This window comes from Salpingoeca rosetta, assembly GCF_000188695.1.
Source record: "Salpingoeca rosetta unplaced genomic scaffold supercont1.26, whole genome shotgun sequence".
Taxonomy (NCBI): domain Eukaryota; class Choanoflagellata; order Craspedida; family Salpingoecidae; genus Salpingoeca; species Salpingoeca rosetta.
The window spans coordinates 487,086-513,856 of record NW_004754908.1 but is presented as its reverse complement, the minus strand read 5'-3'; the positions used below and the strand labels follow the sequence as shown (position 1 = coordinate 513,856).

At 55.8% G+C, this 26,771-nt stretch overlaps 5 protein-coding genes across 6 annotated transcripts; 3 read left to right on the top strand and 2 right to left on the bottom strand.

Moving 5' to 3' along the window:
• Positions 1-386: 386 nt before the first annotated feature.
• Positions 387-7,353, top strand: PTSG_09581 (uncharacterized protein). Its single transcript, XM_004989954.1, has 17 exons — positions 387-490; positions 733-779; positions 967-1,080; positions 1,362-1,575; positions 1,769-1,828; positions 2,080-2,169; positions 2,272-2,355; positions 2,761-2,979; positions 3,375-3,867; positions 4,195-4,244; positions 4,424-4,476; positions 4,613-4,892; positions 5,203-5,292; positions 5,474-5,586; positions 5,944-6,509; positions 6,821-6,876; positions 7,073-7,353. Exons 1-17 carry the CDS (start codon positions 395-397, stop codon positions 7,103-7,105), a joined length of 2,658 nt encoding a protein of 885 aa, XP_004990011.1. The 5' UTR covers positions 387-394; the 3' UTR covers positions 7,106-7,353.
• PTSG_12901 (uncharacterized protein) lies at positions 7,287-15,040 on the bottom strand (the record flags this gene model as incomplete). Its single annotated transcript, XM_004989953.1, has 15 exons — positions 7,287-8,246; positions 8,540-9,226; positions 9,405-9,458; positions 9,644-9,698; positions 9,897-10,029; positions 10,235-10,471; positions 10,761-10,887; positions 11,150-11,288; positions 11,537-11,785; positions 12,000-12,131; positions 12,309-12,344; positions 12,505-12,807; positions 13,038-13,151; positions 13,329-14,707; positions 15,019-15,040. 15 exons carry the CDS (start codon positions 15,038-15,040, stop codon positions 7,642-7,644), a joined length of 4,272 nt encoding a protein of 1,423 aa, XP_004990010.1. The 3' UTR covers positions 7,287-7,641.
• A 474-nt stretch (positions 15,041-15,514) lies between these two features.
• Positions 15,515-18,588, top strand: PTSG_09580. Of its 2 annotated transcripts, none has more exons than XM_004989952.1 (9): positions 15,515-15,698; positions 15,981-16,106; positions 16,303-16,348; positions 16,488-16,698; positions 17,094-17,172; positions 17,369-17,425; positions 17,615-17,695; positions 17,933-18,127; positions 18,401-18,588. In XM_004989952.1, the coding sequence occupies exons 1-9, from the start codon at positions 15,585-15,587 to the stop codon at positions 18,482-18,484; spliced, it is 993 nt and encodes a 330-aa protein (XP_004990009.1). In that variant the 5' UTR covers positions 15,515-15,584; the 3' UTR covers positions 18,485-18,588. The 2 variants fall into 2 exon arrangements, with proteins under 2 accessions (XP_004990009.1, XP_004990008.1); XM_004989951.1 differs by having other exon boundaries at positions 17,856-18,127.
• Positions 18,589-19,113: 525 nt separating this feature from the next.
• On the top strand, positions 19,114-21,120 carry PTSG_09579 (uncharacterized protein; the record flags this gene model as incomplete). Its single annotated transcript, XM_004989950.1, has 5 exons — positions 19,114-19,594; positions 19,842-20,077; positions 20,244-20,577; positions 20,773-20,795; positions 20,998-21,120. 5 exons carry the CDS (start codon positions 19,114-19,116, stop codon positions 21,118-21,120), a joined length of 1,197 nt encoding a protein of 398 aa, XP_004990007.1.
• A 166-nt stretch (positions 21,121-21,286) lies between these two features.
• Positions 21,287-26,501, bottom strand: PTSG_09578 (uncharacterized protein; the record flags this gene model as incomplete). The annotated part of the gene is made up of 5 exons (XM_004989949.1): positions 21,287-21,629; positions 21,816-25,236; positions 25,577-25,719; positions 26,032-26,233; positions 26,436-26,501. The coding sequence occupies 5 exons, from the start codon at positions 26,499-26,501 to the stop codon at positions 21,568-21,570; spliced, it is 3,894 nt and encodes a 1,297-aa protein (XP_004990006.1). The 3' UTR covers positions 21,287-21,567.
• Positions 26,502-26,771: the final 270 nt, after the last annotated feature.

The following is a 26,771-nucleotide window of genomic DNA, read 5'->3' as shown; positions in this document are numbered from 1 at the left end:
GTTGTTGTTGTTGTTGTTGTTGTTGTTGTTGTTGTTGTTGTTGTTGTTGTTGTTGTTGTTGTTGTTGTTGTTGTTGTTGTTGTTGTTGTTGTTGTTGTTGTTGTTGTTGTTGTTGTTGTTGTTGTTGTTGTTGTTGTTGTTGTTGTTGTTGTTGTTGTTGTTGTTGTTGTTGTTGTTGTTGTTGTTGTTGTTGTTGTTGTTGTTGTTGTTGTTGTTGTTGTTGTTGTTGTTGTTGTTGTTGTTGTTGTTGTTGTTGTTGTTGTTGTTGTGATGCATGCATGCGGGCGCCACAACAAAGCTGAGCGGCTACCACAGGCCGTGTGTGTCGACGAGTGCGTGTCTTCACTAACATACGAACCTCTTTGTACACGTGTGTTGATTTACAGAAGAGATCATGTCCAGCAACGACAACGCGGATCGGCGCATGGAAGCCGCCGCACTCCAAATGCTGCAGACGGCTCGTGTTGGCATTGTCTTCACCATTCACAAGGTACACCGTTTTCCGTCATGTAGAGCCGTGTGTCTCTCCGTGTGCGTATGTGCGTCGTGTGTCCAATATCGTTTCGGCCGTTGCTGTTCATTTGGACTAAAGCAAGTCCTCGGTGCTTGAATTTGTGTGCGCAATCGTGGTATACTTTTACTGCTACATGTGCATGAGCACCGCATGTGGCTTGCTCCCGCGGAACAACGCCACATCTCACATGATACGTGGTGGTGATAACTCCAACCAAGGACAAGAAACGCAAGGATGACCTCGTGCAAGGCCGCTACTTTTCATGGTGAGGACAGGACGTACATGCACGGATTGCACAAAGAAGACAAAACCATGTGCACACGCACGCACACACATGCATGCAAACCCACGCACACACATGCATGCACATGCACGAAAACACGCATTGTCATCATTCTCAACTTTTTCTCTCTCTCTTCTTGCAATTTGCTTGCCTATTATGCAACGAAAAGGTTGGCGAGCCAGCCACCATCATTCCACATGTCGCGCCCACTCGCAGATATCATGGCAGACAAGGAGCTGACGGTGCAGGTCGACTTGGAAGGCGTCAAGCTCACCATCCCACGGTGCGTGCATTCGTGGAGATGCCTTTGCTTGTGTGGGCGTGAATGTGAGCGACAGCAAGAGCACTCGTATGTGCGAGTGGGTGTAAGAGAGCTCACATGTGCATGTGTGTGAAAGAGAGCTCACATGTGCGTGTGTTGTGGGTAGGTGAGTGTCCCTGTTCGTCTGTCTTCCGTCTCCTCTGTGTGAGTGTGCTTGAATCAGCTCCAAACACAACTCACATTCTTTTCACCTTCCACCCCTCTCCCCCACCACACACCATGTGCGCCATCGAACGCAACAGCCTTGTGTACGAGATCTGCACGTACTTGCGCCGCTCGCGCCAGCTTGGCACGGAGGGCCTGTTGCGAAAGTCGGGCAATGCATCACGCGTGCGCATGCTGCAACAGCACCTGGACGCGTACGGCAAGCTGCCCATCAAGGAGCTGAAGGAGAACAAGTACACCTGCCACGACCTCATTCAAGTGCTCAAGACCTTTCTCCGCCACCTCCCTGGCGTACGTTCCCTGCGTCCACTCGCACATGCCAAGTGCACAATGCAGGCGTACGCTGTCTTATGTCCTCACGAGTCAACAGCAGAGCGCTGTGATGCTTACACTGTTGCGTGCACACCTGTTTTGCACATGAAACAAGCCTGGTCTAATACAACATGCTTCCCGTGCATGCTTCTCTGCATTTTGGTTTGTGTAGGGCATCATCCACTCCCTGTACAAGTCCTTTGTCATTGCACAGCGTGTCAAGCACGAGGAGGTATGAATGTACATGTACGCGCATGTGTGTGTGTACATGCATATGCGTGCTGGGTGGGTGGTTTCAGCCTATGGATTGAGTACACGCGTTCAGTATTCATGCTGACAAACACACGTATTCAGCGAAAACTTGACACGCACAATTGTCTGTGTGTTAATGTGCTTGTGTGGTGCAATAACATCTGGTTGAGTGTCATCGCTGTACTAACGTGCGCGTGCTTGCATATCGCGTACGTGTGCTGCGTGTAACAGGATCACGTCACACGCCGCTCGGACGAAGAAATTGCGCAGTTTGGCCTGAAGATGACGTTGTGCCTGTGTTACCTCCTCCCAACACCAAACGTAAGCACAGCAACACCCTCAACCTGCTCAGTACACTCGTCGCTTGCAGCCGCGTTCGCATTCACGCACACACTCGCTTCATTCCACGTGCGTTGTCCACAGCAACATCTGCTGCAGTATTTGATGCACTTCTTTGTGGATCAGTTTGGGCCCGCCCAACAGGAGAGGCAGAGTCAAAACACCATGGTGCGTTGTCACTGAGCTGTGCGCGTGCGTGTGTGTGTGTGCGTGTGTGTGTGCGTGTGTGTGTGTGCGTGTGTGTGTGTGCGTGTGTGTGTGTGTGCGTGTGTGCGTGTGCGCGTGCGTGTGTGTGTGCGTGTGTGCGTGCGTGTGTGTGTGTGTGTCAGACATGCATACTTGTGCACAGACGACTGCCAGCAATGTGGTCACCACAACCACCCGTATCATGCGTTCTCGGACACCACTCGCTGGCCTGAACAGCAAATACAACCTCTGGGAACCCTCAAACACACACACACACACAACTCACACGCACGCACACATACGCACATCCCAACCACAACAACGATAGTATTCACTCACGTTTGCTCCCATGTTTGTTTGCACGTGTGCGTGGGCGTCGCACACCAGACCCTGGACAACATTGCCCGAATTCTTGGGCCGACGCTCCTCCCAACCGGGGGCACCACATCCAAGCCAGGCAGCGAGGACGAGGCGGAGTTTGTGATTGACGCCGTGCGAGACATGATGCATGGCTACAAACGCGGGCAGCTGTACACGTCATACCTCAAGGAAGTCTGTGATCGCGCAGCTCTCATCTCCCCACAGGAGGCACAGCGCCTGTACAAGGTAAGGCCTGCCTGCTTTGGACGGTCGTGGAGGAGGAATGATTTGTGGTGCACTGTTACCGAAGTGGGGTGTTTAGGGCGTGGGCATCCTTTCGTGTGTTGTGTATGCGAGAGGTTCGCCCTCCAAACATGCAATAACATGCCCATTCTCTCGCTCCAAAGACACAACACGCACATGTACACGTGAAACGTGCATGAACACACGCGTACATGCACGTACACGCACGCACATACTTCCACGCACATACAATTCCACACACACACTTCCACACACTTACACACTTCCACACACACACACATACACTTACACACACACACATACACACACACCCAAACTTCCACTCTATCACACACTCTCTCAATCTCACACACTCTCACTCGATCACCCATGATCAGTCTGGCTTTGCGGACAAGTACGCAAAGCCAAAGCGGCGATCACGTGCGTCTGGACTGGGCGATGCACTCCGCTCCGCCGGTGAGGAGATGATGAAGACGCTGCAGCGGCGTGGGTCCAGCCGCTCCAACATCGCCGACAAGAGCACGACGGCCTCACGGTCGGCAAGTACGCAGGGGACGCCCAAGATGCGGCGCAAGGGTCGGCGCTCGCTTGGTGATCCAGAGACACTTGCTGCCATGGCAAAGCAGCCTGAACTGAACACAACCAACGGTGGAATGAGTACCACGTCTTCCTTCCCCTCTACCTCCTCCTCCTCCTCCGCCACCATTGCCACTGCCACCGCCGCCGCCACCAGCAGCAGCAGTGGCGTCAGGGTGGCGGCGGTCACCCGCTCTCGTTCGCTCAAGCGCACCAGCGATGCAGCGCACCCAGAGTTGGCGGACGACAACGCGCGCCAGAAATTCAAATTTGGTGACCAACCGCCGGCAAAAGGTGCTTGTGCTTGAATGCGTTTGCGTGCAGTGTTGGGTGTGTACGTCTGGAGTAACGGGGTGGGCGTGAATGCAGTTCAGGGGCGATGCATGCGTGAGGGTGGTTGGGAGGCGGCACATGCGTGGATAGCTGTTGTTGATGTGCCATTCAGCAGCGTGAACGCTGTTATATTATTTGCCATGCAGTAGACTTGAGTGTCACTTTAATTGTTTTGTCCAGCCTTCACAACAACACGGTCGCCATCGCCAGCCTTACTGACAAAACAACATCATCACCACGACCTTACCCATGCCCTCCTCTTCATGTTTCCCCATTCTCTTTGCGCAGCGCCAGCAACCAAGCGCCCAGGGCGTATCATCAGCGCTGCCGAGGCCAAGGTGCGGTGGCGTTGGTGTGTGTGTGTGTGTGTGTGTACTTACATCATATGAGCAACACCCAAACTGCAGCGTTGCACATGCTGGTCAACACCCACACAAGCTGTGCCTGCACCATATATATCATTCACTGTCCTCATATGCGTATGTCTTACACACGCATCATTCTTCCACTTGTGCAGCGAAAGGCCTTTGATATTGCCCCTGTGCACGATCCCCGTCAGCAAGCCAAAGTGTAAGTTGAAGTCAGAACGTATTATCGTTCCTCGCAAACTGCCACACGCGTACTCATTCATTGGGTCCGGTTCTGCAGCATTACTCATCCTCACTCTTATCATGCTTCCATGTGCTGGTATTCGTGTGTCGTGCAGTGCGCCCAAGCGAACGAGCTCTGAGCCCACAGGACTGCACACCACTGCTGCTACCACAACCCGCACCACCCCCATCACCACTGGCAGTGCTGTGGCGGCGTTCAACACGACCAGTGGTACATTGACGGCCACCAATTCCACCGACAGCGACGAGCCGATGAAGCCCAGTGCTGTTACTGTGTCGCGTGTGTCCACAACCGACATTTCCCACGAACAGTCTGCTGTCGTGCGCCGACACACTAAAACCCAGACGCCGCGCTCACGTCGCCGCTCATTTGAGGTGCGAGCTTCAAGGCGTGTGCCTGTATGTGTGTTTGTGTGTGTGTATGTGTGCGTCTATGTGTGCGTGTGTGAGTCTATGTGTGTGTGTCTATGTGTGTGCCTATATGTGTGTGTGTGCGTCTATGTGTGTGTGTGTGAACGGGGTTCGTTATGGGTGTGCATGCCAGCAAAGTGGAGAGAAAAACAAGCGCGTGAGTGACTTGTAAGTTGCTTGTACACTGGACTGCTTGGGTTTGACACATGCCCCAAACTCACGCTCACGCCACCTCGCCCACATGTCCCCTTTCATATCTGGTACCGTTTTGCAGGGCATGCGTCGTCTTGGCGATGGTCTGACGGGCAGCGCAAAGAAAGTGCGCAACTTCATGCAGCGCCGACGCAGCTCGCGTGCCGGCTCGGTAAGTGCGCGCAAGTGACATTACATGCTGCTTGTGACCGTTGTGTGCGTGCGTGCACGAGTGCATGTGTGTGTGTGTGTGTGTGCGTAAGATTAAGACTTTCTCCTCACATCCATCGACTGTATTGCGATTGGCTCACGGATATCACTGTTCAAAATCATGTGACTGTTGACAACGACAGATGAAGAAGAAGAGCAGCTCGACCTCATCGATTGCAGATACGAATAAAGAAAATGACGACGACAACGAAGGGTCCAGAGACCTTTTCCTCAATTTGCTTCCGCAAACATCCCAGTGCGTGCATTTGGCCTTTTTGTGTGTATAATTGCTGTTTGTTGATGTGCGCGTGTGTGTGGTTGATTGTGAGTCTCATGTGCGTTTGATTGATTGTGAGTCTCATGTGCATTTGATTGATTGTGAGTCTGCATACTTTTTGCTTTTCCGTTGTGTGAGTGTTCGCGAATCGTGGCTTGACCTCCATGCATGTCGGTCTGTCTGCTCGGGTGTGCGTGTGTATTAGATTTGCATCCACTTGTCCACACCCCATACGCGTGTGGGTGCACTTCTTGATCTTGCTCAGCGCCTTTCCTAAACCTAATTCCACCCACAACTGTATTCTTACACCCGTGCGCTCCATCTGAGCTCTTCCAGGAACGATTCCGACGTCATTACCCTGGAGGAGCTGAACCGCTTTTCCCAGATGTGCTACGAGGCGCAGGAAAAACTCGACTCGTCCAAGGCCGCGTCTGGTCAGACACCGGCACGTCTTCGTGATGCACATGCCGTCACGCGCGCCAAGCACGCGTCGTCATCATCGTCGTCCTCCTCCACGATTGCAACGTCGGGTGTGTCGATGAACAGCGACAGCACCAGGGATGCCACGAAACACCGAGTTGTCGATGCAAAGGAGCTGCAGCGCCCGCCCCGCAAGACGCGTGTTGGCAAACCACTCGTCATCCGGCACCCGGCAGCCAGCCGCTTTGGCGTGGGCCGCCTCAGTGCTGGTGACGACACGCCGTCGCGTGGGCTATTGGATACGCCCAGCAGCACGTATGTGCGCAAGACGCGTCGCACTCCGATTGGACGGGCCTCGCCGCCACCAACGCTGTCCATCTCCCCAGCGCGCGCCACCGACACGAGCGATGCAAACGCGTGCAAGCGCGGCAAGAGGACGCCCGCACGCTCCAACAACAGCTCCACCAAGAGCCAGCGCACAGGTGTGTCTGTCTGTCTGTCTGTCTGTCTGTCTGTCTGTCTGTCTGTCTGTGTCTGTCTGTCTGTGTCTGTCTGTCTGTCTGCCTGTCTGTCTGTCTGTCTGTCTGTCTGTCTGTCTGTCTGTCTGTCTGTCTGTCTGTCTGTCTGTCTGTCTGTCTGTCTGTCTGTCTGTCTGTCTGTTTGTCTGTCTGTCTGTCTGTCCGTCTGTGTGATTTCCTGGCCGAAACCCTTCACGCATGTGGCGCAAATCCTGTCCGCGTTTGCTGCAATACTCATTGCCAACACTCTTTCCTCTGCTTGATTTTATCAACAGCACTCGGTGACATCAACAACAAGTCGCCCAAGGTCTCAAACCATCGCACCCCACTGGTAAGCGCACGGCGAGGGTGAATGAACACAAATTGCGACATCACTGTTGGGGATGTTCACAGGAATGGGACCAAATGTGTGCTTCTCTTGATCTGACAACTACAGTCATTGCAGTGTCAACAGTGTCAACAACTGTCCACGCACCAATGCACATCTCAACCTCGCTCACCACCGCAATACACACACACCAAAACAGCTGCAGCAGGAGGACCGGTTTACGTTTGTGTGAGCAATGCACGTTGCACGACTTGCTTGCGATGAAATCACATTCACTGCACATTGCGTGTGCCTTGTTTCTTCCCTGCCTGTCCTCTCCTCCTCTTGTTGATTTCTTGTTCCCTCCCCCGACTCCTCGTTTGCAGAAAGAAAGCATCACCCATGCATGCTGAATGCGTTGCCTGTCATCTGTGTGTGCTTGTTCTGCTTTTCTTGTTGTTGTTGGCTTGCTTGAAAGAATGATTACAACGGTCAAACCAACACGAACGGAACAGCGTTGCTGTTGTACTGATGAAGAAGGTACTGTCAAAGGGCACACACACACAACACAACTTCCACAACAACAACGTGAATATAACGTTCATGCCACTCGCGCACATACGCACACACGCAACCAACCACCCACTCGCATTCGCCCGACCGCACACACGCGCACACAACCCAAGCACAGCCATAACACAACCATAACACAGTTCGTCACGTAGCGCCACATGTAATGTAACAAGGGAACAATGCCAGCTGGCACACAGTCACGATTCCTGGTCACCATCACCGTTGCTCTTCGCTTCCTCTCGCTTCCCTCGTCGCTCCTTCTCCTTCCCGTTGGTCCTCTGCGACCGTAACTTTGCAATTCAGCCCACACCTCAGCTTCTCACCATCACCATCACCATCACCATCACCATCACCATCTTCCCTCACGTCCATCGCCTTGCGATCAGCGGTATCACCTGCCTCTGGTGTCCTTTCTTCGGCAAGGGTGCGTGAGACGCTGCTGGTGTTTGCGCCGCTTTCTGTCGGTTGTGTGGTGATAACGGTGGGCGTGTTTTCTGCTGTTGCTGTTGCTGCTGGTTGTGTTTCACGCGTTGCAGCAGGAGAGCAAGGGGTGGCAACACTCTTGCTGTCGTCGTTGTTGTTGTCAGCCTGTGCGTCGATGCTGCGCTTGCTTGTGCTGTCATTGTCGCTGCCCTTGGCCTGTGCAGCATCAACACCATCGCTGTGCATGTCACTGCCAACAGCCTGCTTCTCCTGCTGCTCCGTCTTCCCCTGCGTCGAGTCCTTGTGTGTGGGCTTGTTCGAGTTCGCGCCAGTGCCCGCCGCCATCAGTTGAAAGATTGTTGGAATCGACTTAATGTCACTTCGGCCCTTGACAACCCCTGCAGCAAGTGTGGTCAAGTTGTGAGCAATGGTGAGCACGTTGTCCTCAACATCTGCAAATAAAATGCTGCACATGTGTGGTTGACAAAGCGGCGACTGTTTCACTGCCATCGGCCGCTACAACACATCACACACACAACACATCAAACGCGTCACACACACACACAACGCGTCACACGCGTCACACACACACACACAACACATCAAACGCGTCACACACACACATCACATCACATCACAATCCCACGCGTCACACACATACACGCACGCAAGGCACGCACAACAAACGAACCGTTGGCTTTGGCTTTCTTGGGCGAGTTGTTGCCGTCATCATCAGTGGAGTCAGAGTGTGCGTCAGCTGATGCCGTTGGCTTCTGCCTCAGCTGCTTCTTCTTCTTCTTCTTCGTTGCCTTCTTTGTCTTTGCACCCCCACTGTTGTTCTTGCCATCGTCATCATCATCATCATCATCATCATCCTTTGCAGCTGGAGCCACTGGCTTCTTCTTCCGCTTGCGCTTCACCTTCTGCTGTTCGCCCTTATCGTCGCTCTTCGACTTCTTTGCAGCCTTTTTCTTGCTGCTGTTGCTGTTGTTGTTCTCCCCTTCCGCATCACCGCCATTGGCCAGCTTTGGTGTCACTCGCTTCTTCTTCTTCTTGCTTGCCTTTGTCTTCGCTGCCGCTGCCGTTGCTGCCGCCTTGTTCTTCTTCCCATTACCATCCCCGCCTGTACTCTTGCCGCCGTCTGCCTTACTGCCATCGCCTCCACTCCCGCTATTGCTGGCATCTGCCTTGTCTGTCTTCTCCGCCGGCGGCGGTGGAAGCGGTAAGTCCTCCAGCTTGTGCTGTGCGAGCGCGTCCGGGTGCACAAACCATCGTGGACGCGTGTACGGTGCGCGAATCTCCTTTGTCACAAACGAGCGGTCGTTCAGCTGTCGCAGCACCGCATTCTTCGTCTGCCCGTCAGCCAGGCCCGCAAAGTCTGCAACATCGTATGGGTGTGTATGACAAAGAGAGCGGTACAGAAAAGAGAGTGAGTTTATGTAAGTTGTGTGTGTGTGTGTGTGTGAAAGAAACTCAAAAAAAAATGAACGAAGGGTGTGCCCGACCACACCCAACCACAGAAGCCATCCGTTGCATTCCACTCTGCAACAACTCACGCTCAGCAATAATCTTCTTGCCACGCGTCGTGCCGTGGATGAACTTGATCAAATCTGGAAACAAAGCAACGTGTGAAGAAGCGAGGCAGGCATGGGAATGAGGTCTAGGGACTGTTCACATCACAGCAGTGGCGCTGGGCACCAGTACCACCGACAAATACAACTCAAGCAACCGAGCAACGTGCACAACAACAACAACAGCTGCAGCTGCAAGTGCATGAGCGAGTAGGCACGCCCACCTGGGATGAGGTTGTCCTGCATGGCTGTCTTGCGTGCAACAACCTTTGGTGTCACCTGAACAAGCGAGGGTAGATTGGATAAGCGAAAGGCGTCAGCGACGATGGTGGCAGGGGTGGCAATGGGAGCGAAGGCGCACGAAGCTCGTACAGTACATCGCATAAACACAAATGCACGCACACGTGCACACGCACGAGCACACATGCACACCTGCACCCAAAACACACGCACACGCACACGCACACCTACACGCACCTGGGGCGCCTCAAACGGGTCGATGGGGAGTGGAAGAAGAGGAACAGCGGTGAAATCAGCCAAGACCTCGTGCTGCGCTGCGTCATCGTCCCACAGCAGACCGTAGCAGAACGCCTCCTGGTTCAGGAGATCACTGCATCCACACAGCACGCGGCCGAGGTAATTGACATGAGTTTGGACGTTTCCTGCTCTGTCTCCTGTGCGGGCACAGCAGCAGGCGCCAACCGCCAAAGCAGACAATACTCGCGCCCCAAACTCAATGCGCCACACTGAAAATGTATCTGGAAACCTCCACCACCTCCACCTCCACCTCCACCTCCACCACCGTTGCGACTTACGCGTCCTCCGTGGGTTCGAGGTAGTGGCGAACGGCTTTGCGAAGGCGGCGGCGCTCCCGTTCAGCAAGCTCGGCATCAATTGGATGCTCACCGCCAATGCACACATCACGTTGTCCGCGCGTGTCATAGTCGCCATCAACGTCTTCTTCGTCGTCTTCGTCGCTCGAAGCAGCACCCTCGCCCTCGGAGAGGTAGCCGTGCGGGACGAGCCAGCCATCAGCGTCACCATCCTCGTCGCTGCAATGAATGAGACACGTCACGTACAGGTGGAAGAAGGGAGCGTGCGTCAATGCACGCGCGAACACGACAACCAAACATCGCCACGCTCACGTGGACAAAGACACGGTGACAAGCCATCACACCACCGTCACGCCATCATCGCAGCATACGTAGTCACACCATCATCAATCAGTGTCATTACGCACGAAACCATCATCGCACCATCACAATGAAAATCACTGCTTCTGTTCCCTTCAAAACAAAGCCCTCCTCCCCCTCCCCCTTCCCTTCTGGCATGTCAGCTCACTCTGCATCCTCGTCGTTGTCGTCGGCCTGGTCGTCGTCGCTATTGCACTCATCAGCGTCCTCAGGTTCCGGCTCCCACTCTGCCTCGCTGTCGTGGTCATAGTCGAGCACGCGCGTGTCCTTGCCAACTGCAAGGGGAGGGGGAAAGGGATTGTGATGCGATTGTGATGTGATGTGGGGTTGCATTGACGGTGGGCTTGTTGTGTGAGCACAGAACAGAACCAAGGTGGAATACACGCTGGCAGTGACAGCGAATAGGTGCGTGATCGGCAGTGGTTGGCACGTGGAGAAAAACAAGGATGCGAACACGCGCGCACACACACACGCACTCACTCACATCAGCAAAACACGCACGCACTCACTCACTCATACTCAAACGCAAGCACCAACACAGGCCCACGTCCAGGGCAATGCACCAACACAGGCCCACGTCCAGCGCAATGCACGACTGACATGGGCATCGGGGTGTGACGGCAGCAGAGGATCGGGTCCATGTGCCCCACAGCGGCGGGCGGACATCTTCCCAGAACTAAACGCGCGATTACCAACATACATGAGTGCATGTGTGAATTTGTTCATTGCGGAGGATTACGTAAAGTGACACTGCACTCAGAACAACAGCACAGACGTCATGCGGATACCCAACCACCTCACGTATGCACACACACGCAAACGCACAAGCAAACGCAAAAGGCGTTGCACCAAAGATGCAGGTTACATCTCCTCCCCTCCCCCCTAACACGTCCCGTGTGTGTGTCACGCTTCCCCACAACGCACCTGAAGAAGTTTCACGCGCTCAAACTGCTGTGTGCCTGCATGCATAATGTACGCGTGCTTCTTCGTGTCCACGTCGCGGTAGCGTTTCGGCGCAGTCTTCCACCGCAACGTCAGCTCCTCCCGCAGGTCCGACGCGTGCTCGCACATGGCCTGGTCGCCAGAGAGCGGGCCCTGGAGCCGGGCGTCCACAACATCGCGTGATGGCTGCTGCGCTTCGGGCAGGCGGTGCGTTGGTGCCAGCGTCATGTCCTGCTCGAAAACATGTGTGCACAAGGGCGTTGGATGTGAGACGGGGAAACACCGACAACAGTAGATAAAAGAAGGCACATTGCACACAAAAACACACACACACACAAAACAAAACACAAACACAAACACACACACACACACACAAACACACACAAAACAAAACACAAACACACACATACACACAGAGCACAATAAACCGCGCGTGTGGTCGGACCTGCAGCACAACAAACGGGTCAAATCTGTTGACGGAGGTGTTGAGGGCAACGGGCTCTGCCTTTTCCGGCGTTTCGGGCTTGTTGTTCTCAAGAAACGACGCCATAAAAGACTGCATCATCTTCACGGGGCGCTGGTGATCATGACAGCGGTGGTGGTGGTAAAGGTGATGGTGATGAGGGTGAGGGTGACGACGTCGTGAGGGTGAATGGATGATTCATCGCACAACCGAAAGCAACACTCAAGGACAGATATCCCTCTTATCCCTCTTTGTCTCTCTGTCTTGGTGGTTGTGGGCATACGGGCCAACCTTTTTCTTTTCCTCCAGCGCCTGTCGCTCTTCCTCCTGTCAAAACACACGTGCAAGCGTGCATTGGTTTGTTTGTGCGAGAGCACGTGTGAGATGCGCTTGGGGGTGAATAATCGACAGGGTCAGCAGGCAGCCGCAAGCAAGCGGGCACGCGCACCACGCGTCAGTGTGCACGGTGTGTAAATGTACGCCCCACCTTGCGTTTGCGCTCCTGTTCTGCCTCCTCCTTCTTGCGCCGCTTCTCTTCCTCGCGCTTGCGTTTCTCTTCTTCGCGCTGCAGACGCTGTTCCTCCTTCAGCCGCTCTGCCTCTTCCTTCTTCCGCTTCCTCTCTTCTTCCTTCTTCTTCTTCTCCTCCTCCCGCTGCAGACGCTGTTCCTCCTTCAAGCGCTCTGCCTCTTCCTTCTTCCGCTTCCGCTCTTCTTCCTTCTTCCTCTTCTCTTCTTCCTTTTTCCTCTTCTCTTCCTCCTTTTCCTTCTGCTTCTTCAGCCGCAGCGCCTCCTACACGCGCACGCGCGCGCACACACCACCACGCATAACGATGTGAGTCTGTGACGCTGGTGTGCGATGGCATGCTTCAGAGAGAGGAGTCCAACATCACACACGCATGCACACACGCCACACGCCACACGCCACACGCCACACACCACACGCACACATGCAAGCAACACACATGGGCCGATGCACTCCCCTTCCCCTTCCTGGCACACACACACACACAGGATACGCACCCTCTCTTCGCGGGCACGACGCTTTGCTTCCTCCTTTTCCCGCTTCTTTCGCTCGCGGTCCTCCTGCTTTGCTTTTGCTCGCCGCTCCTTCTCCTCCGCACTCAGCTTCGCGCGCTGTTTGTGCGTGTATGTGTGTGTGTGTGTGTGTGTATGTGCGTGTATGTGTGTGTGTGTGTAAGAGTGTGTGTGTGTTGATGGTGTGGGAAAGATATGAGCAACACAATGCAGCACAATGCAGCATCAACAGTGCAGACACACCCAATGAGCTTTCACAAACACACACACACACACCTTCGACTTGCTGCTGGTGGAGGATCGTGTTGGCGTGACAGACGCCTTTGTTGAGCTGGCTGCTGATGCCTGTTCGTCGGCCTTGGCGTTCGTCTTTGTCCTGTTGCGCTGTGCCGTCCGTCGCGGCTGCTTTCGTGTTGCGCCAGACACTGCACTGTCGTCGCCCGTCTTCTTCGCCTTCTTGGGGGAATTCTTAGCCCCAGTGGTCGTGTCGACCTCCACAACATCTTGGCCATCATCCTCATTGTCGCTGGCGTTGTCATCGCTGTCGTCACCCTCCTCATCACTTTCATCCTCATCGCTTTCATCATTGCCATCACCATCATCCTCATCATCCTCGTCATTTTCGTCGTCGTCATCATCATCGTCGTCGCTGCTTGGCCCGCCCAGTTCCTCGGGCCGCGTCCACACCGACTGCTTCGTGATGTGGTTGTAGTAGTAGTCCAGGCCATCGGGGCTCAGGTGGTGCGTCCACGCACACCCATCGCTTGTCGCGGGTGCCTTGCCCGCTGTTGCGCCGCTGGCCACTTCTGTTGCTGCGGCCTGCTTGTCGTCGCCGGGCCCCATGGCCTTGTTCTTGGTCTCGGTCTCGGTGTCGTTGGCGCTCGTGTCATGCTGTGTTGTTGTGACGTTGGCATGTGTCGCTGCATCATTCTCTTTCTCGTCGTTGTCGTCGTCATTCTCTTCATCGTCATCTTTATCGTCGTCGTCGTCGTCGCCTTGATCGATACTTGTGTTCCTGCTGCTGTCACTCTCGCCAGCATCGCCGTTACCACCAGCACCGCCTTTGCCTTGATCATCACGGCCACTGCTGTTGTCGCCGTCATCGTCGCCATCGCCACCGGCATCACCGCACTCACCGCTGTTGTGGTCCTTGTCGACAACGCTCTTGCCCTGCTGGTTGTTGCTGCTTCCATCGCCAGCAGAGGTGGTCTCGGCCCCGCCCTGTTTGTCCTGCGGCTGGTTCTGCTCCGTCGATGCGTCGTCATCAACGTTGGCCTCGTGCTGCGAGGAAGATGCCGATGTCGACGAGGAGGAGGAGGAGGATGAGGACGATCGAATCACAACAATCTCCGCATTGTCCGTGACGGCCGTGGGTGGGGCATCGGCGGCGAACCGCAGCGTGCGGGATGCATCGGGCTTGGTGCTCGCCGCTTGCTCGTCATCAAGGTCGGGCCGTTTCGTTGCTGGGACACTGGCGGCGTCCGAGGCCCCTGGCGTGGCTGACGACAGCTTGCTGGGAGAGGACGCAGCGGACGAAGAGGCTGGTGTTGTGAACTGCGGGCTGGCGCGGTCGGATGAGCTTTGCGCATCCGTGCCGCGGTGCCGCGACTTGCGTTTGGACTTCACCTCCCGACACAGGAACGAGTCGAGGGTCGCTGCGTGTCCGGTGGGCGCGTTGCGTGTCGAGCACACAGCGAGGATTGATGCAGGCGCGCGTGTGTGTGTGTGTGTGTGTGTGTGTGTGTGTGTGTGTGTGTGTGTGTGTGTGTGTGTGTGTGTGTGTGTGTGTGTGTGTGCGTGTGTGTGTGTGCGTGTGCGTGTGCGTGTGCAGATGCAGATGTGTGTGAGCAGGTGCGAGCTTGATGTTTGAGACGAGCGGACAAAGCAACAGACGAACAAAGCAACAGAGGCTGCCGCTGGAAGCTGTGCGATCAACAACAATCGTCACGGTGCACACCCCACCTACCTATGCTCTTGTTGACCGACATGACGGCAGACTGGTGGAAGGCGCTCCCTCCTGTCGACAGATGATTGGTGTGTGTGTGTGTGTGTGTGTGTGTGTGTGTGTGTGTGTGTGTGTGTGTGTCTGCGTGTGTGTGTATGGGATGTGAATGAATTGGCGCGTGAATGGAGGTGGTCGTGCACACACACATGCATGTTGTTTGTCGACAGAGTAGCGTGTATGGCATGAGGCACACAGCATGCAAACACGCACACAGGATAGCTTGGCTTGGCTTGGCTTGGCTTACGTGTCGACAAGGGGAGGGACGATGGTCAGTGCTTGTGTGTCGCTTCTTGGTGGGTGTCTGTTCACACCTTCACAGACAGCGCGGAGTGTGTGTGTGTGTGTGTGTGTGTGTTGTGCAGTGTGGGCGAGCGAGTTTGCGAGCGGCGCGGGTTCAAGTTTGCGCGCCAAAACTTGTTCGTTGTAGAGAATTGGTGAATATCTTCATACACTGTGGGTGGTTGTGACCGACACCACAAGCGATAGTCGCGGGGCAAGACCAAGAACGACTGCTGCACACCACCACCATGCCGCTGCCATCATCATCGTGCAGGGTTGCCGTCCTGGTTGGTCCCGAGCGGGGATTTGATGTGGACTCCATCGACCCTACGATTCGCCAACAGCTGGAACAGCACGTTCAGGTTCCAACTGCAGACTCATGTGCTGTGTTCTGTGTTCTGTGTTTGTGTGTATCGTGAGTGTGAGTGTGTGTGTGTGTTGTGAGTTGATGAGATGTGCAGTTCTAGTGTGAGTGTGTGTTGTTTGTGTAAGTGTGTGTGTATCGTGAGTGTGTGTGTGTATCGTGAGTGTGAGTGTGTGCTTCGCTGTGGGCGTGTTGGCACATTGATTGTCAAAACACACGCAACGCCTTTGCTGCGCAGTTGCACTCATACGCACACTTGACAACCCGCTCGTGACTGCAGCTGGTCGACTATGAGACAGCAAAAGCCAGTGCGGAGACAGAGCCCGTGGATGTCATTGCCACGTTTGCTCACGTGCTGGTTGGAAAAGAGCTAGTCACAGCCCTCAGCCCTTCCCGCGCCCTCAAGGTAACCCCAAACATGCGTGTGAATTGAAAGGCCAGCCAGTACTTTGTGTGTGTGTGTGCGTGTGCGTGTGTGGGTGTGGGTGTGGGTGTGGGTGTGGGTGTGGGTGTGGGTGTGGGTGTGGATGTGGATGTGGGTGTGGGTGTGTGTGGGGGGGGATGAAACACGTGGTTGACTTTGACCCCCTCGCTTTTGACAGGCTGTTGTCAATTACGGCGTTGGCGTCGACCACATCAACCTTGATGGTGAGCTGCACTGATTACGAAAAGCGAATACCGCTGTGGTGGTGGCGTACAACACACATCCCCTTCGCGACACACACACACACACACTGGGAGCTCACGCACGCGTGCAATGTTTGCTTTGCCTGCCACCCCGTGCCAGAGATGCGTGAGCTGGGCATCCCCGTGTGCAACACCCCTGGCGTGTTGTCAGGGGCGACTGCAGACATGGCGTGGGCGCTGCTGATGGCGTGCGCCCGCAACATTGTGCAGTGCGATGCGTACTGCCGGTCCGACGCCTACACCGTCTACAGAAACATGATCTTCCTTGGCCGCGACGTGCACCACAAAACCATCGGCATCGTCGGCCTCGGGTCTGTCCACATACCAAGTCACATGCTGCGTCTGTGTGTGTATGTGTGTGTGTGTATTTGCGCGCTCTCAGGTGTCCGTCTCTCCGTGTGTGCGTGTGCGTGTGTGTGTGTGTGTGTGTGTGTGTGTGTGTGTGTGTGTGTGTGTGTGCATGACTGTGCGTCCGTGCGCATGCATCTGTGTATGTGTCTCTCTCCGTCTCTCTGTCTGTCTATGCGCACATGTATGCGTGACTGTGTGCCAATGTGAGTCGTTTGCTTGCTGTGTTGTCCGTGTGCCCTGTCGCACCGATCAGCCACCATGCTTGAGCATTGCTGGTCTGTTCTGCATGGTCTGTCCTGCATGGTCTCTGACATGTCGTGTGCGCTGCTCGCTCCATGACCGCATCTTGCTCCAGCCGCATTGGCACCGAAATTGCGCGTCGGGCCAAGGGATTTCACATGCGCATCCTCTATCACAACCGCAGCCCAAACAAGGTACTGTGTGTGTGGGTGTGGGTGTCTGTCCGTTAGTCTCTCTGTGTGTGTGCGCTCGTTTGTGTGTGTGTGTGTGTGTGTCGACCATACACAAACTTCATTCACAAACTTCATATGGGAGTTGACGTGTGCTGTGTGTTTGGTTGTGGCTGTGATTGCGCCTCACCTCGCTGTTTTCTGTGTTCGACCGTGGCAGGATGCTGAGGATAAACTTGGAGCAACGCTCGTATCCTTGGATGACTTGCTGAAGGAGGTGTGTCAGCAGGCACAGACGCCCGTGTGTACTTTGTCTTGCTTGCATGGCTGGGATACTTCTCCTTCCCCTCTTTTTCGCTTTGTTTTTCCCCTCTTCTTCCTGCCCCGTGTTCCTTCCTCTCCTCCCGTCTCGGCTGTTGCTGCCGTTTTCACCGCTACCACCTTTGACATCTTTGTTGTTGAGCAGAGTGACTATGTTGTGCTGGTGTGTCCGTGCACCCCAGAGACAACGGGCCTCATCTCCACGCCTCAACTGAAGCTCATGAAGGTGTGGGCTGCATTCACGCGCGTGATGCCAGTGCGCCTTTCACGTTCTTGCGTCCATGTGATGTACTTCCCTGCCCTCTCCTGCCACACTCGCACTCTCACACACACTCGCATGCACTCACACACACTCACACACACTCACCATGTACATGTTCGCACAGCCACTCACAGGTTCGCACGCACACACACACACATACACATGCACATACTCACGATGACACGCATGTCTGTGTTGCAGAGCACCGCGTTCCTGGTCAACATTGCCCGCGGCCCTGTAGTGGATACAGATGCGCTTGTGGCGGCACTGCAGTCGAAGGAGATTGCTGGCGCCGGTCTGGACGTGACAGATCCAGAGCCCCTCCCGCTTGGCCATCCTCTCCGTACCCTCGACAACGTTGTGCTCGCACCACACCGCGGCAGTGCTACAGCAGAGGTAATGTGTATGTGTGTGTGTGTGCGCGCGCGCGTGTGTGTGTATGTGTGTATGTGTGTGTGTGCCTGTCTGTTCGTCCAGCTGTCTGTCCGTCCAGCTGTCTGTCCGTCCAGCTGTCTGTTCGTCCAGCTGTCTGTTTGTCTGTCTGTGGCAGCAGCACATAATGGACTGCGAACCAAAACATGCTGGCTCTGCTGTTACGTGTCCCGCTTTGCTTCTGTAACCTGCAGCTCTGCACGTGTTTGTCGTGTGCGTGTGCATGTCCGTTTGCAGGCGCGTGCGGCTATGGCGCAGCTCGTGATTGATAACGTGCTGGCTGCAGCACGAGGAACGCCGCTTCTCACTCGCTGCGCGTGATGTGTTTGGTGTGCCTTTGTGTGCTTTGTGTGCTTGTGTTTCTGCCACCCCTTCCCGTGCTTCGTTACCCGCTTGTTGTTCCAATTAAACGAACCCCCTTCCCGCTCAACGCGCTATGCCACATCTCTCATGTGCATGTATTGCACGCACGACACAATCACATGCAATCCTCGCAATCACGAGGCTGTAGGCTCTTCCCAATCACAAACACACCGCGCTGCTGTGCACCGGTTGTGCGTTTTGTTGTTGGTGCAACAGCAGATTTTCTCCCTGTTTGACAGGCCAGCGCTGTTGTTGCTGCTGCTACGACTGCTGCTGTGGCGAGGAGGGAAGGAGGACGGGGGAGGACGAGCACGCCTACACGCCCTTGCACGAGGGCCTAGCACACGCTGATACGTGAGCACCGCGACTTCACACCAGCCACAGTTGCTCTGCAACAGGCTCGGAGACTTACTGCAACAAGCAACGGGAGCAACGGCCTTCTATCTTTGTACTCGCAACAGCTACAGCAACCCCCTGAATAGAAGCGCTTACACACGCAAGCAAGATATCCGAGTGCCAGTGCTGTTCGACGACTGCGAGCCAAACGCATCCCAGCATTCCCGTACAGCACTGCACGAAGCGACCCGATGTTTGCTCGGTTGCTGCGACGCAAGCAGCGCTCGACCGAGGAGTCTGATGACGCCGCATCCAATAGCGACAGGGGTGGGCGGACGACGCGGCGCAGCCTCGCAACACGGAGGCAGGACCAAGATGCCGGATTGAGCTCCGAACGGGAGCAGCAAGAAGCTCAACAGCAACGCCAGCAGCAGGGGCACCCCGACCACACACAGCAAATCACGACAACTACACCACGGAAGCAGTCTGCGAGGAAGAAGAGGAAAAACAGGCGGCGGTCTTCAGCTCGCGGCCCGCGCAGTCGTCGCAGTACGGCAACGCTCTCGCCCGACACGCGGAGCAGCAACGGCAGCAACAGCCGACCTGGCAGCCGACCCTCCTCCCGTCAGACGGGGCGCAGGCAGAGTCGTCGAAGGCGCAGCACCCGAGGCAGCACACGCAACTCCCTTGATGAGAACTGTTTGTATCTCGGCGAAGAGTTCAACCTGCCGGGTGAGTCGAGTCTGTCTGCGTGCGGGTGTGTGTGTGTGGGGGGGGGGGACGTGCGTGTGTTTGTGTGCGCATGTTTGTGTGCATGTTTGTGCCTTTGAACATTCATGCACGTGTGCCTTTGAGCTTACATGTGCATGTGCATGTGTCTGCCTGTCACCATCGCTTGGCGCTCACAAGCACCCGATTGTATACCTCCAACCATCGCCAATCACTTAACCCCCCCCCCCCTCCTTTGCCATGAGTGCAGATGCCATTCCCGAGGGACAGCAGGCCATGGATGCAGAGGATCTCCTGGCGTTGTTGTTTGCACAGAACAAGGAGGACATTGCACCTCCTCGCGCCAGCACGTCGATGGTGCCTGTGTATGAGCGCAAGCACTCGACAGATGCAGTCATCCCCTACTTGCGGAAGAAGAAAATGGAGCTGCCACCTCGCCCAGCAAAGTGGCGGGAAACCGTCTGGGACCGACCAAGCTACGCTCAGGTGAGCCATGGTCTTCCCTCGCCTTGCTCTGCTGAGCCGTACACGGCCGCCCTGCCAAGCTGGCAAGCTCCTGGCTCTATGTATTCAAACTCATACACTCCACATCTGTAACTTGCATCCCCACCACTGTACCGCCGCATACCGTACACCTTCCCTTTTCGTGTAGCCACGCCGTCGCGCATCCTCGATGGACAACTTTGGACTCGGCTATTATGGGTCGGGCGATGGCGACGAGACGGACGATGAGTACGATGAGGAAGATGACGAGTACGGGTACGACGACGACGACGGTGATGACGACGGTGATGACGAGAGTGATGGTGCTGACGCTGATGATGATACAAGGGCTGCGGGCGGGGACGACAGCGCCAATGATGGCGAGTACCTGGATATACCAAGTGGTTCGCCCAAATATCACAACCCCTTTGGACACGCATTGAAGCCAACCACCCTTTACCAACCCAACAGCAAGTCTTCCACCCTGCCAGCGCAGACCCACGGTGTGTGTGTGTGTGTGTGTGTGTGTGTGTGTGTGTGTGTGTGTGTGTGTGTGTGCCAATGTGTGTGTTTTGCAGTGGCTGTCGATAACCCACGATGTCACAAAGGTACACTGTATCTGTTGCATCCCTTGTCCATGCTCCAAAGACCTAACTACTGCTTTCCGTGACTTCCGCCCTTCTTGAACTGCTCATTAGGTGTCCACAGGGAAACGCCACTGGTGGGCCGACACGTGTTGTTCGTGGATTATGTCGTGTTGCGGTGTTGTGTGGATCAGTGGACACTGGACACAAAGCATGACACCCACCAAAACACACACACACTCTCATACACACACACACTCACACACACTCACACACACTCTCTCACACACACACACACACACATGCACTTGTTCGTCCGCACGCCACGTGCCATGATAGGGCCGCGAAACGGCGATGATGATGGAGAACAGATGGCTGGCCATGACAATCAAGAAAACAAAGGAAGACTTCACAAGGGTCCCAGAGCCACCCAACATGTCCAAACTCGACCTAAACTGCTGAAGCTCCCCGCATGCACCCGGCTGTTCATGCCACACAGCCACACACACACACACACACACACACACACACACACACACACACACACACACACACACACACACACACACACACACACACACACACAGTACCTGTCACAGCCCACCAAGGTTACGTACACGTACATAATAACGGCTTTATTGTATCACGACGACCAGCGTGGGCCGTCGTGGTCATCACAAACAACGCAATACAAACGGCATGCGAAAGCAATTGCGCTCCCAACATCGCTACTACTCGCAAGCAGCCGCAGCACATACACAACGTACGCAACACAGAATCCATGCATATCCATGTAACAATACAGCACACCCGCTCATACGTTTAAGGGAGGGGACAGAAGCAAACACTTGAAACGGACGGTAACACGCAGTAGGGTCTTGCTTTCGGTTCACGCACGGCGTCGCACGGTCAAATGCCAGGAACACGCGGTGAGACACAGGTGGCCAGCGAATTCTTGAGTTGCTCCTTGGCTGTAATGGCCACAACGCAGGTAAAGGGCGCACGTGAGCACGCGGGTTCTCAAGGCAAACACGACAGCACAAGCCAAGGTATGCGCGCGCGCACAGACATACACACGCAAACATCCACACACGCACATACACACGCAAACATCCACACATACAGGCATACAGACACAGACACACACGCCAACACACCTTGTTTTTGGTAGTCGAAGGAACAGTCGTGCTTATCACTGTATCTGCACTTTGCACAAAACTGGCCCTCACACCGACAGGTGTAGGGAAACTTGAGCTTGGCATTGCACCACTCACACCGCAGGCCCGCCTTGCGCTTTTTGCCTTTCTTCCCTTCTGTCGCAGCCGACGCCTTGCTGGCAACATGATGATGCTCTTGCTGGCGGAACCCGTGTTGCTGCCGCTGCTGCTGCTGTGCACGCGAAGATGACGATGACGATGGCATTGCGGCGGCAACAGCGGCCCCCTCAGACTTGGCAGAGAGCGGGTGTTGGTGATGCATGCTGGCAGGCATCCCAGGTGCAAGGGATGCACGCGTGTGAGGCGCCTCACCGCTGTCACGGCCGTTCACGCCATGCTGCGTTGCCTGCGCCACACACCACGACGACAGAGACCGCTTTCGACGCGCTGGATGCTGGAAGTGCTGTTGGTGCTGCTGGCGCGATGGCGGGTGTTGGAGGGACGGCAGAGGCGGCAGGCCCCGCTCACATGTTCCTGGCTGCGGCGGCGCGCGCAGCATGTCTGGCAAAGCGGGGTCACCATATTGTTGTTGTCGCTGCTGCTGCTGCTGTTGACGGTAAGGCTGGTGCTGTTGGGGGTGCGGCTCCGTGTGTGACGATTGCAGATTGAAGCGTCTGTGCCAGTGCCCACCACGCATACCCACACCATCGTCACCACCACCACCACCACCACCATTACCACCTTGATGGTGCGGTCTGGATGGCAGGAGGGCAGGCAGTTTTGGCGATGGCGCCGCAGTTCCGGCTGTCGATGACGACTGCGATGAGGATGCTGGGCCAGGCTGTGGTGGACGCGGCAGGTGTCGCACACGCCGCCGCCCGCTCTTGCTCGCACTCGATCTTCGCGTGCCCGGCGCAGGCGATGGCGCTGTGGTGGTTGCAGGGGTGTGCACGCCCTTCACAGGGGAGAGGAGGCGCGGTGGAGGGAACACGCGCCCGTTGCCCGCAGTATTGCTGGCGTGCTGGGGTGGCAGCTTGTGCGACTGTGACGGGTGATGGTGCGGTCGACGGTGATAAGATGCAGCCGCTTCCTGTTGCTGCTGCTGCCTTTGGTGTTGCTGGTGTCGCGCGACGAGATCCGACATGGAAGGGGGCACGGGCTTGCGCTTGGGAGGGTGGACCAGAATTCCAGCGGACACGTGCGCACGCGCCTGCATGGCCGGCAGCGCGGCGCCGTTCGCATCGACGTCCTCCTGCGCGTTTGAGGAGGAGTGGCGACGGCGGTGGCTGCCCGGGCGCTGCGTGATGGACAGGCGCTTGGAGGATGAGGATGGGGAGAAGAAGGAGGAGGAGGAGGAGGAGGAGGAGGAGGACGCGGAATGCAGGCGTGATTGCGATGCCGGGGGCGAGGGTAACGTGTGTGATTCTGGCGGTAGCTGCTGTTGCTGTTGCTGTTGCTGTTGCTGTTGCTGCTGCTGCTGCTGCTGCTGCTGTTGCTGCGTTATGGCTGGTGGTGCATCGTGATCCGTGTCCATCCGTGCAGTCACGTGGGGTGCAGGTGTTGCCGTGTGCACGTGCTGCTCAGACTGGACGTGGTGGTGACTGTGGTGACTGTGGTAGTGGCGGTGGTCGGCACTGGTGAGGGCAGCGCGACCGCCTCTGCTGAGCGGCGAGAAATGCGACTGCAGGATGGCGCGATCCCACGGCCGAGGACCAGCACAGTACATGTGCATCTCATCCTCTCCACCATCATCGCCGCGGCGGGCCCCTGCACAACACAGTGCGCCGTCACTCATTGCAGTGTCGTCCTCGTCTTGATACTCAGCGTCGACTCTCTCATCATCATCATCATCATCATCATCATCATCATCATCATCATCATCATCATCATCATCATCATCATCATCATCATCATCATCGTCGTCGTCGTCGTCGTCATCATCATCATCGCATTCATCAACATAATCGTATGGGTATTGCACGCCTGCATGCCTGCCATCAACACCACCGTAATCACCATAATCATCGCAATCATCAGCATCGTCGTCATCATAATCGTGGCGATTGCAGTTGCCGTCATTGTGTGCGTCATCGGCAAGCTCAACCTCCTCAACAAAGCCGTGCAGCGTGGTGCCATATTGATGGCGCGCATCGGACAGACCGCTGCGTCGAGCGCCACCCGCACGCGAGCACGCCGCACTTGATGCGATGGAAGGGTGACGGGCACACTCACAGTGGCAGCAATGCGTGGGATGGTGTTCACACGCGTGTTGGCCGCAAGGTGTCCGCACGCCATCTACTCCAGCAGAGGTGTAGTGCGTCGCCGCTGCCGCTGCTGCACGTGTCGATGAGGAGGAGGGTGGTAGTGGTGGTTGAGGCTCGTGCTTGCACGGCAGAGGGCGAACAAGGTTGCTGTTGCCTTCGCGCGTGTGTGCACGCGAGCACGCCACCGATGGCGCTGCTGATGAATACATGTGCAGATACTGCATGGAGATGGGGCTCGGTGTCATGGACGCCTGGGGCACGTGCAAGCTGTCAATCCACGAGCGGGACACGACGCGCTGGTGGGGTGGGACGTCTGGGGACCGCGGGCGCTGTTGCGTCGACGGCGGTGAGCGATGGCGATAGCCAGAGAGGCCCAGCTCGCCGTGTGCAGGTGCTGCTGCAGTTGATGTGCGGGACACCTGCTGGCTGATGGACGCGTGTGGTTTGCGTCCTGTTCGCCCCGGTATCATTGGCGATGGTTTGTGGTTGGTCGCCGCCGTTGTAGGCGCTGTTGCCGAAGACCCCGGTGTTGGGTATGGCAGTGAACATGTCATGGACATGGCGCGCCTGTGTTGGTGTTGGTGCTGCTGGACCGGCGCGTGTTCTTGCTGGTGGTTATCGTGCCGTTGTTGATGTTGTTGTTGTTGCTGTTGTTGTTGGTGGTGGTGATAGTACAGGCAGGCGTGTGGTAGGGCTGAGGATCGGTTGCTCTGTGCAGATTCGGGACCAGCGTAAGCGCTTTCTGGATCCTGCGTCGGTGGTAGTGCTGACATATCTGCGCTGCCAACGTTTGCACACGCCGCAGTTGCCTCTGGTGAGGCCGAGTGGCGATGAAGGTGGTGATGATGGTGGTGATGTTGACTGTCACTGGCACAGCCCGCCGTCGTGACGCCATCACCGGCACCTTCACCCTCACCATCAGCAGCCGCTGTCATCGTTGTGCGGTGCTTCTTGTGCTTGCGCCTCTGCTTTTTCTCGTTCATGCGCATGCGAAGCTCAGCCATGCGCAGGCGATGGCGCGTGTTCTCCTGCAGGCGATCAAGCCGTCGTGCCAGCTGCTTCGATGCGCGCCGCCACCCGTGCGGGTCGAGCGGGTCTGCTGGGGGCGTGTCGCGGCTGTGCAGGTGCTGGTTGCGACTCGTGCTCCGAGATGGCAGCTGTCACGTGGTGTGTGTGTGTGTGTTTGTTTGTATGTGTGTGTGAGAGAGAGAGAGAATGTGTGTGTTCGTGTGCGTGTGTTTGTTTGTTTGTTTGATTGTTTGTATGTGTGTGTGTTTGTTTGGTTGTGGTGTCGTTGTGTGTGTGTGTGTGTGTGTGTGTGTGTGTGTGTGTGTGTGTGTGTGTACAATGTTGAGCGGTGCCTTCTTGTGAGATTTGTTGCAAGGGTCTCACAACGCATGATGTGGGTATTCACAACAAACGTCGCTCTTCCGGACACCTTTCACAACGTCCTATTCCCTGTCCACCCGCACAAATACGTACACACGCGCTTGTTACCTGGTAGACAGAGAGGCCGTCTGTGTCGTGGTAGAAAAGGAGTTGGGCGTTGTCGTCTGCAAGTGATGCCAGCAGGTGCAGGTACGCTTCCTCATCAAGGTCGAGCAAGCGCAGCATGTCAGACTCTGCCTGCGAGTCGTAATCTGCACGCCAAAGTTCGCATTGGATGGAGTGTGTGTGTGTGTGAGAGAGAGAGTGTGTGTGTGTGAGTGTGTGTGTGTGAGTGTGTGTGTGAGAGAGACAGAGAGAGAGTGTGTGTGTGTGAGTGTGTTCGGGTAAGAATGTACAGGATGGAGGCAACGTGGACGCATTCTCGGGTTAAGCTGTGCACACGCGTCGACCCGGACACAGTGACAGACAGACAGACAGACAGACAGCCAGGCAGGCAGATAGACAGACAGACAGACACACACAGACGTCGATTTGCGTTCACAATTATTGTTTTTTGAACTGACAGGATGTCGTAATATCTGGCGGGAGGTGTGCGTTTGTGACGGCAGTGTTGACGGAGAGGACGAGGGTGAGTGCATCGCCATCATTGACGCCTGCACTGCGAAGGGTCTGTGTATCCGAGAGCGCGGCATCGCGGAAGATGAGCGATTGTTGCGGCACGGGTATCTCCTGGATCACCGCAATCAACTCCTTCACTTGTGACACCTGCGTGTATGTGTGTGTGTGTGTGCGTGCGTGTTGCAGATGTTAGTGACGTACTACTGTGTTGTTGTCCTCACATCTGACACCGTCCTGTTCACTTGCCAGCGCACTCACCAAATCAATTCCTGGCACTCCACGCCTTCACCTGACACCACCACCACCCACCACCGCAGCCCCTGTCTACTCAAACCCCACGTTCACGAACCGTAATGTCTGGCTGCAAGAGCATGCTGAAGGCACCGCCAAGCAGCGTGTTGATGACGACGCGCATGGTTGATTTGCATGCAAACAAGGGAGATACACCTCCAGCTCACGCTCGCGTGCGTGCGTGCACGAGTGTGCGAGAGGGAAAAGTGTGCGATTGTCTCAAAATGGACGCCCCCTACCCCCAAAGCAGCACAGCCACGGCGTGTGGGTGAGAGCCGGTGTGCCTGGTCTGTCTGATCGCTGGTGGTTGGTTGGTTCGTTTTGATTGGTTGGTTGGTTGGTTGGTGGGTTGGTTGGTGGGTTGGTAGTGCAGCGGAACGGTGAGGACAGGAAA